General features: G+C 39.0%; 1 protein-coding gene across 3 annotated transcripts in view; it reads left to right on the forward strand.

Annotated features, from left to right (window-relative positions):
- The window catches only part of LOC148652566 (uncharacterized), a 47,544-nt gene extending 29,656 nt beyond the window's left edge, over nucleotides 1-17,888 (forward strand). For 2 of the 3 annotated variants that reach the window (XM_088599463.1, XM_088599464.1), the window contains one exon: nucleotides 9,926-10,350. Coding sequence is in view for 2 of the 3 variants with exons in the window: in XM_088599464.1 (XP_088455590.1) it covers nucleotides 9,926-9,938 (13 nt within the window). In the remaining variant the exon portion in view is untranslated. Of the gene's footprint in view, nucleotides 1-9,925; nucleotides 10,351-15,366 lie in introns of those variants that run through there. The other variant, XM_088599462.1, reaches the window with a different exon arrangement.
- Nucleotides 17,889-18,184: the final 296 nt, after the last annotated feature.

Here is an 18,184-nt window from a genome sequence, read left to right on the forward strand (position 1 = left end):
TCAGCACGGTTATAGGACACATGTGGCTATAAATGGTACACAAAGAAACGGGAGGTACAGTAGAACACAAGACTTTTCACAATGAAGGGTCATAAACATGACTTTATAGTTATAATGAACAATGACATTGTAAGTGAACTTTGTGTTTGGGACTTTATAATTGGAAAATATAGGATGGACTATTTTTCCAGATATTTTTCGCCTTGGTTTCATGTTTAGGAAAGTGCACAACTGCTAAACGTTTTTGCACAACTGCTAATCTATCAAGGCCATTTTTCTTGTCTCATACCTCTTACGCTTGAGTTCGGAAATACCATTAGTGTTTCAAGAAGGTTCTGAAAGTAAGCTACACAGATGGATTCAGTTCATCCCATGTAAGGCTGTGCAATATTTAATTCTCCCCTTCAGCACAAATACAATAGTTAATTCACCACCCCCTCTAGTGGACAAATGCTGTAATATTTAACAGTTTCAGTAATCTTTGTCTTTAAAAATGTTACAAAATCCTAGGTGATGAACAGGCAGATTTTTTTTTCTGTGCGTGCCACTACTAGTTATAACAGCTGCGAAATACCCTTTGTTCTAAGAACTTAAAACATTTTAAGACTTTAGACACATCTCACCCTGAGAGTTTTATCCTACAATTATGGAACGGATGGCATTCTATTTCCATTTTCAGTATTTCAATGTAATGTTGCTGTAAATTAGATTTATAGATTTCCAAGAAAGGGTGAACTCAAATGTGTAGTGGTTTGCTTTGCTGCCTCACAACACTGGGGTCCTGGTCTCAGTTATGGATATGTGGTGCTAACTGTGTGGAGTTTGCATGTTTTACCTGTCCTCCAGGTGCTACGGTTTCCTCCCACAAACCAAAAACACAGTTAGGTGAACTGACTTCTGGGGAAAACTGGCCCAGGTTTGAGTGTGTTTTTGTGCCTTTAACTGTCTGTGTCTTGCGATTGGACTGGTGTCCTGTCCAGGGTGCATCCTGCCTTATCCCCATCGCTTGCCAAGACAGGCTCCAGCTGCCTCACGAGCCTGAGATGGATAAAGTGGTTAGAAGATAATAATAATAATAATTGCTTACACTTATATAGCGCTTTTCTGGGCACTCCACTCAAAGCGCTTTACAGGTAATGGGGACTCCCCTCCACCACCACCAATGTGCAGCCTCCACCTGGATGATGCAACGGCAGCCATAGTGCGCCAGAACGCTCACCACACATCAGCTATCAGTGGGGAGGAGAGCAGAGTAATGTAGCCAATTCAAAAAGGGGGATTATTAGGAGGCCATGATTGGTAAGGGCCAATGGGAAATTTGGCCAGGACGCCGGGGTTACACCCCTACTCTTTTCGAGAAACGCCCTGGGATTTTTAATGACCACAGAGAGTCAGGACCTCGGTTTTACGTCTCCGCCGAAGGACGGCGCCTGTTTACAGTATAGTGTCCCCGTCACTATACTGGGGCATTAGGACCCACATGGACTGCAGGGTGAGCGCCCCCTGCTGGCCCCACTAGCACCTCTTCCAGCAGCAACCTTAGTTTTTCCCATCCAGGTACTGACCAGGCTCACACCTGCTTAGCTTCAGTGGGTTGCCAGTTGTGAGTTGCAGGGTGATGGATGAATTTTCAAGAAGTACAGGGTTGCGCCCTTCTGTGTTAGTGCTCCGTTTTTCTTGTATTTTACAAGGATGGTGTACATATGAAGCCCCGTGTTATCTTCTGGTATTGCAGATTTTGAGTATGAACAGCTGAATTCTTTTGGTCACTGGGGACCATTAATTAAGCCGGTTCAAGATTTTTTTCCAAATATGTAAAAATGCTGAGTAATTAAAAGAAGCTTGTGAATGATGAGGGTTATGCGTAGTCTTCGTGAATCCATGGCTACGACAAGGCATTGATAAATATATAATAATATTGCAAGAAGGCTGTGCGGGTACTGTCAGAGTACAGTACAATACATGGGAGAGTCCCTGTACCTTCCTCTTCAGCCACTAGGGGGGCTGTAGGCTAACTATAACGTTTCTATGTAAGGGCAAAGGAACAAGTAGAGGTTAATTACATGCAGAAAAGTATTAAAAGTAGTACTGGTGATGGTTTTAGTTTTCTTAGTTAAAGCCGACTAGGCTTTACCTTAATTTCAAAGTGTTCCTGATTTCTATAATCTTTATTTTATATACTGCTTTTAAAAATGGCTTCTCAAAGTGTCTGCCAGTAAGAAATAAAAAAAAACACACAATGAGAGGAAACAGCAGAAATACACAATTACAATAAGGGCTTGGAATATAGTGGGAAAGCAAAGGACAGCAGGCACAGAACCACTTAGTCTTTCTGAAGAAGGTTTTGTCTTGATTTGAATTTTAGGCTTCCTGCTGGTTTGCAAGTGGAAGCTTCAGTGTTGTGTAACTGCAGATTCATGTTTATGACATTTTAGCTCATCTTCAATTTCTTACTCTGCTGGGTTTGTTAATTTATTTGCTTCTGAAGGATAACCTGTGGCGTACAAGTTCATTTGACTCTAAGCTGAATTGCCAGCTTGAAAATGAATTTGGGAGGAAGAAGAGAGAAGTGTGTTGATTTTTGGCTCCAAATTCGCAAAGTAAAAAAAAAATGGTAATAAGTCACAAAGCCAATTGTTAACTCTGTAATACAAAACAAAAAACGTAAGAATGCATCACAAACATCGTCGATGATGACGGAAGAGAATTCTTGTGTAACTGGAGAGAACAATTGTCACAGTCTGGAGAACCAAAACAAGGTCAGATTGTATAGAAGTGCGCTGTTTCTTGCTAGTTTTATGTTTTTGAGTTGGAGAGCTGAGTCATAATCTGCCAGAGTTTGCTTTTCAATAATCAGACCTTTGATGTGGAGGTACATGGCTACTGAAAGCATTCTTCTGAAAAATGAAAGCATTTCAAGCATAATAAATGGAATACATCTGTAATTTTGGAGCCCACATTATGAGTCAGGTGTTTTTTAATTAATTGTATTAAACAATTAGTTAGGCAGCTCCTAACATTTCTGATGGATCTAATGTAATGGAGTGATGGGCTGGAATGAGGAGCAGAAGGATTTTGTACTAAGTCAAGGAAGATCTAATTGGCATCCAATATCTTCAGACATCTCCTTTGAAACCCATTTTGTGTGGTGGAATAGGTCAGGAACGGGATTTAATTATGCCAGCCAAACCTTTCTTTATTTTTAAAGGAGAGAGGACTAACATGTTGCTTATAAATACTTGTTTTACTTGTTTGGCAGTTGAATGACCCTTCAGTCTTGTTTTAGGGGAAATAATCTCACAGGTGGATCTGTGTGTGAAAACATCTATCACCACAGTGAACTGGACTGTTTGTCACTTTCGCAACGGTTCAGATACCCCGGCATACCTGACTAGAGGTCTTTGCATTGATTGTTGACTTCTTGAAAATCACTTATCAGGTCCTGTGACCTGCTGCATCTGCTTAGTTGTTTTCTGTTGTCTGTTTTGTTTTCCGTGGTCTTAAAAGGAATTTTTATTGCTTGAAAAGTAAATAGTTAGGGTGGTTAGAGTTTCGGTTTCAAGCACAGTGCCTTCATGGACGAAAGCAGCCCCCAGCTCCTCAAGCCGATTCTTTGGTTTGGAGAGGATTGATATGGATGTGAAGCTGAAATTGGCTCCAGAGTGAATGCTGCTTAAGAGCTAAGTCTTGGCCTCTGCAGTTATTAGAGTTCTTCATTAATTGTTTGTGGTCTCCAGTCATTGAGTTGTGTGAGGATATTGACTTTTCCTTTGGTTTTGATCATTGCTCCTTTTGTGAAAGATTATCATGGCATGCGATTGTCATATTCAAAATCTGTAGTAAGTTGCTGGCTTTATATTTCTGGGCATTTACTGCACATCTGTAGAGTCTGACTTGCAGTCCTTCAGCATTTACATCATTTTTCTCTACAATGGGAATAATTTTGTCATGTTAAAAAACTAACGCCCAGTGTGGCAAGAGGTGGTTAAAAGACTGCAATCTGACACTCCCTCTTGTTAGTAGATAATTTACGACAGGCTGTCTTTTCTGAGTCGATGTGGATGTGACGTCTGACTTGGCCTGTTTGTGTGTGGATTTCAAGAACTGAGAACCTTTGAACCTGAAAATAAATTGTTCTTCCTACACACAAGGCGTGTTGAGCTGGGTAAATAGTTGGTTTGTATTCATTTGTTCTGTATTGGACTGAATTAAAAAAATTCCTTGTCATTATCTAATTAAAACTGCACTTTCAAAGAGCTTTTGGAGACTCAACAGAGCTTTGTAAGCATGTGTATTATGCACCTGTGTGTTTTTCTGGTTTAAAAATTGAGTGTGAAAAAGGAGGGCAGTAACTATTTTAAGAATATATCCCTTCAGTTAGAATGTGGGATAGGTCCTTTCTTTAAAAAAAACTCTGAAATGCACCTTTTTCATTTTATAACCCTATGCTAAGATTCCTTGTGTTGGCACAATCAGGGTGAAGACAGTGCACATGTTTCAGAGCTTAGAACATAGAACTTACTACTGCTGCATCAAAGTATTGTTTTTTTAACAAAAAAAATAATTTTAGCAAAATATATTGAACTGTGTAAACATTGCAAAAAAGTGTATAAATTGAATTGAAAAACACTCCTGCTTTTTATACCCTTTAGTGTCCTCAGTCTGTCTACATTTAACAGTTACCAGTGTTGATTTTCGTAAGTTTTAGGTCTTGTTCTGCATTCCTCAAGTCTAAGGTTTAAGGATCTTTCTTATTTTTCTCAGACTCTGTGGAGTCCTCTTTCATTTTGTCAGATATTTGTCTAGACATTGTAGTGGACATTCAAGTATTTCCAACACTTTCCAGCTCAGCTTCTGGTGTGACTACATTAGCAGTGGGTTTTGGATCATTATCTCTTGGGAAATAATTATGTTTATGTTCACAAAATGTGATAACGCAAATTGCAAATCTTCACAATAACACAGTTTGCATTCATATGACACTTGGGGGGGGAAACTGCAGATGTTGCTGCAAATGTTGAGTATGTTAAAAAAGATGATGGTTGTTATAATGGTGGGCTCAATCTAGTGAGAGAACAAGGCTCTACATCTTTCCAGACACCCAATTGCATCATTGTGGCACATAACTAAATGCGGGGTTGTCCAGTGCCTTACCGTGATCATGTCAGGATTCGATCGCAGTTGCTCACAGGCTGAGAACACAGACGCAGCGCCACTACTGAGACTTTGGCGACCTCCACAAGACTGTGTCCCTCATTGCAGGAGAATACAATGTTTCAAGGGGTTGAAATCGCGGTTACACAACTGAGCCCTGACAACTGAAGCTTGGCCCAAGCTGAAGCTGAAGCTTGTTTGAGGAAAATTCCATAAATAAAATCCCAAACTTTTACTTTTTGCTAAATTTTTAATGGGGGGGGAAAAAGGCACATATTCAAATTAAGCCATTTGTTAGTTCAATTCCAGCTTTGTTTAGCTGGAAGGGAAACTAGCAGGAGTATGGGCTTCCAAGGACAAGGAACTGGGAACCCTGATCCAAGACAGACAGTTTTCAGTTTGGTTCCCTGCAGTTCAGAGCTTTCAGTGTCATCAAGGTCTAAAAGTACCAACGAAGGACACTTTTTCTTTCACATGCCCAATGATCCTCGAGTCCTTCTGAGGAGCCATCTTGGGGTGCTTCTAAAATTTAAGTATCTCTTAAACTGGCTTATAATTTGGTATCAGTTCACTCTAGTTCCATATTAACATCTTGGTGATAAGTTGTACAGTGCTGTTGGCGACCTGACTGTCCCTTATGTACTTGTACTGAAAGCCCTCTATCCTGATGCCTGATGCCCGGCTTCCCTATCCTGGTCCTGGGAACTCATAGACCTGCTGGTTTTTGTTCCATCTGAGCACTCTATTAAATAACTGAATACCAAATGGAGACTAAATAGGTTAAGTGTGGACTCTGGAATTGTTTTTAGTTCCTGAACATCTGGGAGGTTTTCTTTTTTGGTTCTTATGCATTATGTTTCTTAAGTTAAGAATTAATTTAACAAAGAGCTCAGATATGATGAAAATCAGCAGGTACCTTTTTAGGACCCCTGTTCTAGACCCTTTAAAATGCACAAGGTTCCACACAACTGTGTTACAACCACATGTAGGAAAAAAAATCTAAATGTATTTTTAAAACCTGAATAGAACAGGTCGCTCAAAATGAAAACTGATGGGCATCTTTTTTATAACATCCTGTGATCATGGCCAAAACTGAGCTCCCACAGTACAGCCAAAATTCAATGCTCAAAACTTGTGAAGAGCATGACTCACTGGTCTTGTGTCTACAGACTGGGCTCTGTTAAGGCTGGTCCTCAGTGAGCTTTAGGGCTGGTAGATGTGGAAAACAGTGGGTTATCGTTAATTTGCCATCATAATTTTGCTGGGATTCAATGTCTGACATGCAACAAAACTATTTCTATGTTCTTACATTGGAATTTTCCCTCTTTGCGCATCTGAGATGAGATCATGAGCAGAAAAAGAGAAACACAGCTTTGATAACTCGTTACACTTGCATAACAGCAACTAGGAATGAAGTGAATGAAATGCTCAACATTTGTTTAAGGATGTGAATGAATAAAAAAAAAATCTTGTTCGGTAAAAGAGTGGTTGTTTCCATCAATCATGTTTTCTGCATTATTCAGAGAAGCACTTAAGGGAAACTGTAAGTGAACTGTATTGATCTGTGTTCAAGGAAAGGATCATTGGAGATCTGCTGAGATTTGGTTCTTGTTTATCACTCAGTGTTGGTAGGAAACTTGTTAGAATAAATGTGTGCCTATACAACTTTTTCCAAAGTAATATTTGAGTGGTGGAATGTAAAATTCCTTAAATATAATTTTTATCCTCTCATACCTCGAAAGTAGGATTAGTTAAAGACTCGTAAACCAACATGCATGGGGTCTCTTTGCCTTTCTTGGAAGGTTGTGTAGGCAGCCCATCAGAGTGACCTCATTCAGATCTAGGAAAGTGCTTGAACGAAAAAGCAAAAACAAAATGTCTTTTAAAATGTGACCTGCTCCTCTGTTTGGGGCAAAACAGGACTCATATTTGCCCTTAGAGGAAAGCATTTTGAAAACATGTTTTATATTTTTGTTTCATGCTCTTGAGTGTATTTTTTGTTGTTGTTTTCTGTCATGACTACTGATTGTTCACCTGTCTGGAATTATGGAGTAAAATGTCCAGGGAAATCCAAGGCTTGGTTTAGCTTTTTGACTGCTGTTAATTGTGAAAATTAATGAAGTTAACACTTTCACGTACTCACCTGAGAAAAATGAAACGAACAACAGGATGACGAGAGTGCACAGAGGGTTTTGTTGAACACTTTCTTGTAGCTTCTGTTAAGATCTGCGGTTTAAATTTTCAGTATTTTACAGACCCTACAATATGTACACGCGGCTTTGCTCAGATTTTGAATTTCCTGCAAAAACATTTCTAAAAATACTCGCAAAGAAGATTGCCAGGAAGATTGCAGGGGTAGCTTTTGAGTGAACCACAACCGATGGCAATCTGAGCGAGTGTTATACTAAAATGCTTCCCTGGTTCCGAGATGTAGGATTCATGTTGTGTGTGTGTGTACAGTATAACCACTTTAGATCAACAGAAAAGCGGCCTTTGAGCTCATTCTGCTGGATCGTGTGTGACCTAAGATCTGCTGAAGCAGCACAGTCCTTTTCTTTTGCTTGAATAGGAAGTGAACATGATTAATGAATGACTGCATTTAGATTTTTACAATAACCATGCTCGCAAGAAAGCCAGCTGCCTGAAAATATGAAAATTGCTGGTGACATTGAATACTGCTTTCACAGCAATGCTCCTGCCCTGCTGAATTAATTAGCCACATTGGACCAACATGCAACCTTTGGAAACTAACAAATTCCACTAACCCTTTTCATTTTCCATTGACCCTTCTAACCCTTTTTTTAACCCCAGCCTTGAGCACTAGACCTGCACGTTCTGTTCATAAGCAGCCTGCCGTTTCTCTGATAACCTTAATGGTGCTGCTCTGCGTCGCTGGGCTACAGCAGTTCATGCTAGATTGCTTCTTCCCCTGCATGATTAATGACCCTGGGTGGACACCAACTCCAGTGCTCTATTGTAGTGAAGGTAAGTTGGTTTGTACGTTCTTTACTTAAGCAATAACTTGAAATTCACGTTTGAGTTATTTCACCCATTTGTTTTTTGTATACCGTTTCTTGACTAGAACAAGTGTGTGTTTGTCAGGTGTTTTGATTGCCATGGTGAGGTGAATTGGCATTCTGTCAAATACATTTCTACAGAAACTTGTGTGGCAGGATGTGTGGGGAGTAATTAAATTAGTGAAGCACGTCAGTGGACTCTATCGAAGAATTAGTGGCAGCGCTGTTGAAAATTTTACTCAAGGGCAAGAATCATGTCCCAGAAGCTATTTGTGCTTGAGCAGTCTATCGGTTATCCAGCTGTATGGTAATATCCTGTAAATTTACTTTTAAATGTACTTTGTTTTTAAAAGGTGTCATCACTGTTTAGTCAAATTTCACTCCTAGTAAAACCAACAATGATGCATATTTACATACATGGGTTCTGCCTTAAGTGTAGGGCATAATGCACACGTAGGAACTCTGTGAATGTTTATTAAATAGGAGATGACATGTCATCAGGATTGTTGTTCAGTTTGTTAATGGATTTGTAAGACATGTATTGATTATAACGCTGTGAAGGTTTCTGTATGAATACCTTTGATAAAGGTAGTATTTATAATGACTGCTTAGTTAAACAGGAATGCTGTTTGGCTAAAGAATCCATTCTTCTGTTTCCTGATTCAGAAAGTAGTGTCATCCCTTGGACGTGAAGACTGAGAATGTGCAATGAGTATGAAATTGATTTAAACTTAAAAAATAAAATAGTTAAAGGAGATGTTTCGAATCCACTTTAATCAGTAAACATTTGGCATTAAAACCAGGTCCGTGAAACTTAATTTATGAAGACGTTATTTTCCTTTTAAAGACTCAAAATTCACAAGCTTTCATTTTTGTAATGTATCTGTTTTGTTTCTGAATATTGATGAGAACAATTTTGTTATGATGGTTAATCATATTAACTGATGTGTTAAATGTTTATAGCTTTAATTGTAGGTTAAAAATCAAATTACACTTAACTTATTTTAGGACAGTTGAGGACTAGTTATTTTAGAGTGTCTTGCATATCTCCGTCTTTCTACATAATTAGGTTCAGGAGGTATTTTGTAGTGTGTAATTAAAACCATCCCATTTTATGGGTAAAAATTATTAATAACAGTAATTGCAAAATGTAAATGCTTCTGTTTGAAAAACAGCTAAGAGGAATCTTTTCCTCATGGTTTTATCAATGAGTGTTGAAAATCCCCATTCAGTGATTGTCATGGGGTGAGTTTTGGGCAGTACATTTTTACAGTGATAGTGTCTGGAAAGAATAAATACTTGGAAAATGTGGAATAAAAAAAGGTCCCCATTGCTTTTTGGATGTTTTGGGGTCTGCTTGTACCAGCTGGCAGAAGTGGTGCTTCTGGAAAGTAAAAGATCATTTTAAAGGCAGGGAAAAACCAGTTAATGATGAGGTAAAAGTCTTCAACCACTGTTTGTTTTGTGTTTTTTGTGTATTGTCGTCTTCTCGGTTGCTCTCACATTAAAACAAAAAACATCCTCAGTACTGTAACCCTTAATTATCTCTGACAGGTTGCAGCTGAGCATTTAGGTGATGTGATATTTTATGAATAAAGGTCATTTCCAGTTTTGAAGCGAGAAGTCTGAACTTGATTTGTTGTTTAATTTATTAATTTTTCTATTTCCTGGAGTGTCGTAAGAATACAGAGAGGGAGAGAACATACCAGATATGTTTAATCCTGTTTTGTTTTTTTTGTTTTTTTGTTTTTCAGACCTGAAGAGTAGACTTAAAAGAACCTTCACACTTTCTTGAGAGAAATGAACCCTAAGAAGAATCTGACGACCTTTCCTGAGCAGTTTATCCCTTCCAATCTCTGTTATGCACTCTGCTGTTGAAAACTGTCATTATTCTTCTGATGGACAGAAGCATAAGGCTTCAAACTTTCAAAAAATAAATAAAATCAATCAAGTTTGGGAGGGATTAATTAATCCTACAGTATGCTTCAACATCAAGTTTGTTTTCAAATGCATGTGTCTTTCCTTTGGTTAACTGTTGCATACACGCTGAAGAATGGCCAACATACAGAGCATGGAGTTGTGTGCTTTGCCCTGCTTGTAACATTTCTATTGCACTACCTTTCCATGGGTTATTATGAGAGAAAAATAAATTCTTAATTTTAGAAGTGAGTACATAAAAGACGGGTGCTTAAAAACTTCTTGACCGCTTCTGGATGTTGTGATTAAAGGAGTCATGTTTCATTGTCCTTTGCATACCCTTTTATGCTAAGATTGAGTTCTTCTGGCCTTCGTCTTTGCAACACCTTGTTAAATATTACCTTTCAGGCAAACATCCCTTATGTATCACAACTAAAGAAGGGTGAGCTCTAGAATTATATTGGTTACTTGGTTGCTCTTCTGGAAAGGTTCCTTTCTAGAAAAACACTTTCCTGTGTGTATAACTGGGGTTGTTCCTCTATCTGCATCTTCCCATTCTGTGTGCAATTCAAACTCTTTGGCAATAGTTCCCCGTTTCATCTACAGTAGAGACACAAAGCTTTTAATTCTGGCTGAGCTCTCAGAACCCTTAACTGAACAGCTACTATGATTTACTTCAATTTAAATTCTCAAATGTACTGTAGCTGGAGTTTCCATTTGGCCATTACATTGGAGACTCACAACGTACCCTACTTTTTATTTTAATTTAGGAACTTGAGTTCAGTTAAGTAACTGAGAACTTGGTTTAAATGAAAACTTAGAATCTGTGGGAGACGAGAGAACTAGAATTTGAATTGGGGGAACATTATGAAATTTGGTGAAACTGACAGACCTGCTGAAGGTTCAAAGAGCAATTAGGGTCGATTGTTGCTTATTTAATAGCTATTGCTGACTCCAAGTTAACTAATCATTTCCATTTGATAAGCCAAAATGAGATGCCCTAGCTAAAGGAGTTTCTTCACTAATCCAGCAGCTGAGTCCCTCCCTTTTGTAATCGAGAGAATGTTAGTCTAAGTGGCATTGAACAATAAACAGGTTTCCCTTTGACAGCGATTCAACGTTGAGGAAATGAGATTTAAAAGTATGCATAACATAACTGATATGTACTGCTGTGGCAGAGCTGTCAGAGGATTAGTCATGCACTGGGAACTCTGTAGCCTCTAAGAATAAAACAGGCCTGGTGGTGCCAAAGTGTGTTTGTTCAAGAAGAGCTAGTCTAGAAACACTAAAGGTCTGCCAAGATCATATTACAAAAGTTTTATTGTGCAAAAGTCATAAGACAAAGGATTTTAAACTGCTGAGTTTCCGGGGGTCAAAATGACCAATAACAACAGCAACTACATCCCTGGCTACTGGCATCCCAACCTTAATAGTGGCATCCCCTTCTCTGTGCTTATATATCATCATCCACCTGCTTACGGAACACCTCTTGAAAAGCTACTCTTCACTTTGGCACTAGTGTTTTATTCCACATGTGCATACCCTGAGTCAGATCTCCAATTAATATGTACCTGTTCACACAGCTGCTTGTTTCTATGGTAAGTTCCAGTATAGTTTTAAACAGTATGCAGTAGGTTTTCCAAAAAGAGATCTGATTATTGTCTCTTTTAATCCTAGGTCTTCATGTTAAAGAGATTTCACTATGCCCATGTCTTTAAAGTCTCAGTGGATTTATTGTGTAATCATTCTTTATAGCAATAGCTGAGCACTTGTAAAAGGCAGAGGTGCTGGGGGGGGAGAAACAGGTTCTATTAAGATTGTCTTTCTGACTCATTATTGTTGCTTTCAGTGTGCAACATTAAAGAGATAAGAATCATCTTCAGGAGATCCTGTCATGGCTACCTTAAAGCAAATAGCTAGTAGTACAGCAGTTAGTTGTCCATCTCTAAAAGTGACTATTGTAGCAGTGCATGTGAATGCATTAACACAAATTGTCGTTTCTTAAGGTTTGTTTTGGAATCATGCTAAAGGCCCATGTAATTTGGCAATTTAAAGTCAAGTGGATGTAGTGCTAACAGCAACTGAGGTCCATTCTATCCTTCACTGCTTTTTGAGGTGGAATATTACTCAGCTGCAAACGTTTTTCCGATATTCTGCTTAAGACCACTTAAGTGGAGTAAAAATCTGCCATTTCAAGGTAATAAGAAGGGGTTAGCATCACATCATTTCTGGGGTCATGGTTTCAGTTACGGACTAGGGCCGCTATCTGCGTGGCAATTGTATATTCTTCCCACGTTCATGTGGGTTTCCTCCTCAAGTCCAAAGACACACTGGTACTGTAGGTTAATTGGCTTCTGGGAAAACTGGCCCATTGTGTGAGTCTGTGTTTGACCTGTGATGGACTGGTGTGCTGTCCAGGCTGTATCCTGCCTTGTGTCTGTTTTTCTGTGGGGATAGTCCCTGGCTCCCCTGCAACCCCAAATTGGATGAATTGGTTAGAAAATGCATAGATGGATGGAAGGAAGAAAGAATCACCAATCGTGTTTATTTATCTGGACATATTGATGGTGAGCAAAATGAACACTCAGACATATAGGCCTGATTTTCAGGCCCTTGCTAAAAAGCTAAAGCTTTGAAACTTGAATCTTTCTGTGCTGGCTGCACCATTTATGAGGTAGAAGGACAGGGAAGGTAAAGGAGATCTCAAGTAATCCAGTAAAGGTCTTTACTTTGCACACGAGTCAGTGAAAATTGTATGTCCTGGCGAACTGAAATAAGATAATTCTCTCTGTGCATTTCAATGATCCATATGACCTTTTAGCATATAAACAATGGGCTGAATTATGTGCATGACTTGATAATGCAAATCAGATTAGCTTAATCCACTTTCTCCAAGTAATCTGCAGCCTCTAGAAGCAAATAGCTTGCCTAAAACACGAGGAGGTTTTTCTGTACTTCAGATTCTATACACTTGTGCAATTTCAGTGCTAAGTCACACATCTATTCAAAGAGGAGAGTATTTGGAAATCCTTTTAAACTGCTGGCTGTCCCCATCATGCTAGATACATTGCAGTGCAAGTCCAACAATAATTTGCTGCTCAGGAGTTCCGCAGTCAGTAATATCCAAAGGTCATGAATTTGTAGTGTGCAGAACCTACAGGAGACAAACCTCCAGCTGCCTCGGTCAAGGAGTGCTTTCTGGAAAGTGTTCAGCTGCTCCTTCTACCACTAGAGATATAGTGCTCTAGTCCTGAGAACTCTATGGTAATTTTTTAATTTGCTTAATTTCAAAATGGACGTATCCCAGCTTGGTACAGATGTAGAGCTGAATTCTGTTTTTGCCAAGGAAGACTCCTGAGGAGTACAGGCTAAGTGGAAGATCCCACTCATCACATCAACCCTGTGTGTAAAGGAATCCCTTGTTTACACAAAGAGGTGTAGTGGGATGGAACAAGCTGCCCAGCTATACTATCTATATATAGATTTCTCAGAGATACTTAAAACATGGCTGGACAAGCTCTTGGACCAAGCAATGAAGTGAGAAAGATATGTTGAACAACTTTCTCTTGTTTGTTTTTGTGTCCTTAAGGTTTACCACCATAAATATGCCTAATGGCTTCTCATGTGCACCGAATCTTAAGTTTTACTCTCATGTTTTTGTGTTCTTAAGGTTTACCACCATAAATATGCCTAATGACTTCTCATGTGCACCGAATCTTAGTTTTACTCTCATTTACCATGCTGGTGCAGTGCTTTTGTTAGTTTTTCTGAGTTAACTAGATCATCATAATGTGCATGACCACTGTTACTGTCCATATAAGCATTTTCTGTAGTAATTGTAACATTGAGATAGTCTAGTGGCAGGTCATGGGGGAAATGTACTGAACTCCAATCACGGGAAAGCAGCACGGATTTAGAAGGTACCTTGCCAAAATGATGTCAGTCTGTTTTTGAAGCCAAGGTGGCTACACTAAATATTAGCATTAAAGACACTTTAAGGCATAGCTGAGATTTAGCTTTGAATGAGTTTAATGTAACATGAATTCACAAAAATAGTACCTTCTGTAGTAAATGAATGCATTTTTGTGTGCAAAGCTTTATAAATGGAAGATCTTGAGGTTATGTAGTGAATATGCACACTACTGTGTAGGCTTACATATGCTTATAATATGTAACTGTTTGATGACAAATAAATTCTGTAATGGTTCTTAGAGTTTCTGGTGTGTTTTTGTTATCTGAAGTGTGTGTACTGAAGGTCGTTGTCGAGTGACCTGATTTATCACTGGTTCCTCAAGTGTCTTTTTCAGGGGCTGAAAGTGGTGCTCAGATGTAAATTCCATAGTTGCTCTCTGTTGAGCAATGTGGTATATTGACACCATTAAAAAAGGATTTCCCAATGTTATTAAACCCCAGTATAAATGTTAGCTCTAAAATAAAACCCCATGCTCCATATTTCACTGAAATTAACTGAAGTATTTGGAACTCTTTTTTTCAATGTTTGCATTGAAATGCTAGTTTAAAATATAACTTCACCTACAAGGATATTCTGGCCTGATTCTTTGAATAAGTGTTCATGTTTTTTTTTAATTACAGCATAAAAGGCTTGTTAAAATAAAAGGGATTGCTACCATACTGTCTAATGAAACATTTGCATGCACAAACCCACAATTATTTTCAAATGAAAATATTTAAAATATTGAGCTACTTGCTAAGATGCCTTGCACAACCTTGTCATTTTTTCGTTGAAACTGAAGACATAAACTAAAACAAGGTCTTACAATGTCGGCAAGCAGAGGTTGTGTGATAGAGATCTCTGCTTACTGAGTGTGAAAATTACGGGAATGTGCATCAGGGGCTGTCTCATTTTCCTGTTTTCAGGCTGTACGGTTTGCGTTTTGCACTATGAGCCCTTGTTAGCTGGCACTGCTGAACGAAAAGTCGTTTGCATGTTCAGAAATCAACTTCCCATTCAGGTTTTGGCAGTTCCCACAGCAGGTCAGCCTCCATTTTACAGTGGCCTTTGCAGATGTGTGCCATGTATTTGTCACGGGCATTCAAGGCAGGTGTGAAGGTCTTTGATCATGTTGCCTAGCCAAGCTCGACCCTGAGAGTCGTCCCAGGAGAACGTGCAGAGGAGGAAGGTTGTCGGCTGAATCAGACAGCAGCTCAGCTCAAGCTGACTCTCCTGTGATGTTCCGATCCTGTCTGTGTGGTCTTAAGTTGTGCCAGTCACTTTAAAAGCTTGCTCAGATTGCTGACGTGTGTGTGTGTGTTTCAGAGTCCAGCGGGAGCAGCTGGCTGCCATCTTCAGACTCCTGAAGGAGAACAAGGACACGTTCGGGGAGATGACAGAGGGGGACGTGGAGGAACAACTGAAGCTCTACTCCATTTAGAAGGGCTCAGCTCACCCTTTACCGTGGAGAACAAAACAGGCGTTTTTACATCGGTGCGGAAAAGGGTGAACCCGAAAGCTCACGTGTCCAGAACAGAGTATACAACTCAGCTCCTGCAGGGTTGCAAGAGGACATCTGTTTTCATTCCTTGCCTCATCTCATTTATCACTTCACCGGACATTTTTTAAAAAAAGCATTAGAAGCATTTGTTTCTTATTACCATCTCCATGTGGAATCGCCAACATTTTTCCTACTCGGCTTTATAGGGCAGACTCCTGTACTGCACGGGGACGGTGAGGACAGTGAGTGGGCCAGAGCCAGCTCCTACTGCGGACGTGCCCCTCTGACACGCCCATTAGGCTCAGCCATCAGCCGTGCTGGCTCTATAGTGCCTTACAGGACGGTTAACGCCGATCAGAGCAGCACTGTTTCTCTTGCTGATGCCAATGTTGCAGGCACCCCATAGCTCACAGGAGAAAAGCTGCCCAACAGCTGTGCTCCTCCAGTTTTTTAAATTTTCATCAGAATCAGTTCTCAACTTCCCTGAAAAAAGGAAAAAACAAGTAACCTAAGATGTGGGCACTTGGTGGTGTGAAAATATTCAGAATGGACCGGAAAAAGCTGCACAGTCAATGTGTTCTGGCTTTTTCTTTCAGTTTTATTCTCAGGACTTTTCTATCGGTCATATAGTGTGTTATTCTGTTAACTGTTATTCTGTTGGTAGCGGCCTTTTCTCATTTCGATGAGTGTCCCTGCTGTGGCTTCTCCCCTCAGATGTGAAGAATTGGCACTGTGGTGCATGAGTTCCTGTAGAAAACTGAGTTCAGGTCATCAAGCGACCTGCCACACTGCACAGTAGTGATAATCAGCTGCTTATGTGATGAAACAGGATGTTAGGGACAGCTACACAACATTTAATAGTTGCACTGATAGCTAATTTCTCATAGCGTTCGTACTTGGTTTTCCAGTTATTGCTACAGTATTTAGCTCTAAATACCCTTTGATCTGAAACAGTTAGTAGAAATCTGGGTATTACACTTGGCAGTGATGGTAAAATATCAATTGCTGAAGTCTGTTTGTTAGATGAGTTGAATTTTCTGTTGCACACTTTATATGTCTACAGTGGTTTCTACCAGTCTAATTGCCGATATATATTGTTTTAACAAAAAAAACTAAGTTCACTGGTTCCACTTAAGACAATGACAAAACATAGGTACAAATGTTTCATTTTGTGAATTACAGTGTCTGCTAAGCATGGTATGTTGTGTCATGTTACATTTCAACACCCTTTATTTTTTTAGCTCCCCAAAATATATAAAAATGATTATATATTTTTTTTACATTCAGTGGCAAAACATTAGGATGTCCCAAATCCCCCTCCCAAATAAATTGACTCATTCAAGGGTTGGCATGATTTCAGACTCAGATTTCCATCAGCAATGCCCAGATCTTAATCATATTGCAACCTACAGAAACCTGTGAAGTGTATTAGTGTTGCAGATATTATCTAGTACGTGTCACAACCTCAACTGCAAGACTGTGGGAATACTGTATTTCAATATCTTGTGAAGTATGTGCCAATCCTGTTCAGGTTCAAGTACTTTCCACCTACAGAGAACATTATATAGCTGGAGCTGGAACTCTGTAGTTCAGTGCATGCCTAGTGATTTAAATATGTTGTATAGTAAAACAGTAAACTGTTTTCAGCATTAAGTAAGACGGTAAATGCCAGTGCATACCTTCAAATGCAAATCATACAGTACATTTACCTGAATATTGAAAAATATGCTCATTTGTTTAAACTTTATCTTCTTTCATTGGGACATAGACTGCATTGTACTAAAATGAGCACAAATGTAGTTATCAATTCATTGTGGTTCTGTACATAACAGCTGCAATAATGATTTGGTTACTTCACGTATACAGTAATTACTGAAAACACATGCAAACACAAAGCCAAACAGCTAATTAAAAAGCCCACGATAAAACGTTACGGACCTGAAATCTACTAAGTACCAAATAGTAGTTATTTTCAATTTAATTTTTTAAATTTTTCTTCTTCCATATTCTTGATTTTCAAAAATTGCTTATAGGAAATAATCTCCTTTTCCATTCTCTCTTTGCCCTTGTGTGCTGTCATCTTGAATGATAAGTGAAATGAAGTCATATGCTGGGAAAATGGCTGTAACATGATTCCATGTCTGTTGGGAAACAAGGAAAGCTCATGAACATACCAGTCTCTGTCTTAAGTTTTAGAAATTCAGTAGTAATTATATTGCATTGCCATTGCTCCTCAGTATAAAGCCAACCTGAAGGATTTCTCCGGTTTGCGAATTGTACTGCAACCTCTGGGGCAAAATGTGTTAAAACTGCTTTATTATATTAAAAAAATGATAATTTAAACAAAGGTCTCTACTTTCATTTTAATATCTTTGTGTTTTGTGTTTCTATATGAGAAATGTCTTATTCATGTGACCATTACATAATGGTTATAATAATAATGTAAGGGAGACACTGAATTAGTATTTACATTTCCTTACAACAAAAGAAAGTGAAACCCTTTTTCAAAGTATATGCCCCTAACATTCCGTCTTTGTTCAACAGTATTCTGCGAGGGCACAAGTTCTGCAAGGTGCTCTGAAATGCCTTGTAACTCAACAACAACTTAAATCAATACCCTTAAATTCTTAATTCACAGATGAA

This window comes from Lepisosteus platostomus, chromosome 11, assembly GCF_059453375.1.
Source record: "Lepisosteus platostomus isolate fLepPlt1 chromosome 11, fLepPlt1.hap1, whole genome shotgun sequence".
Lineage (NCBI taxonomy): Eukaryota > Metazoa > Chordata > Actinopteri > Semionotiformes > Lepisosteidae > Lepisosteus > Lepisosteus platostomus.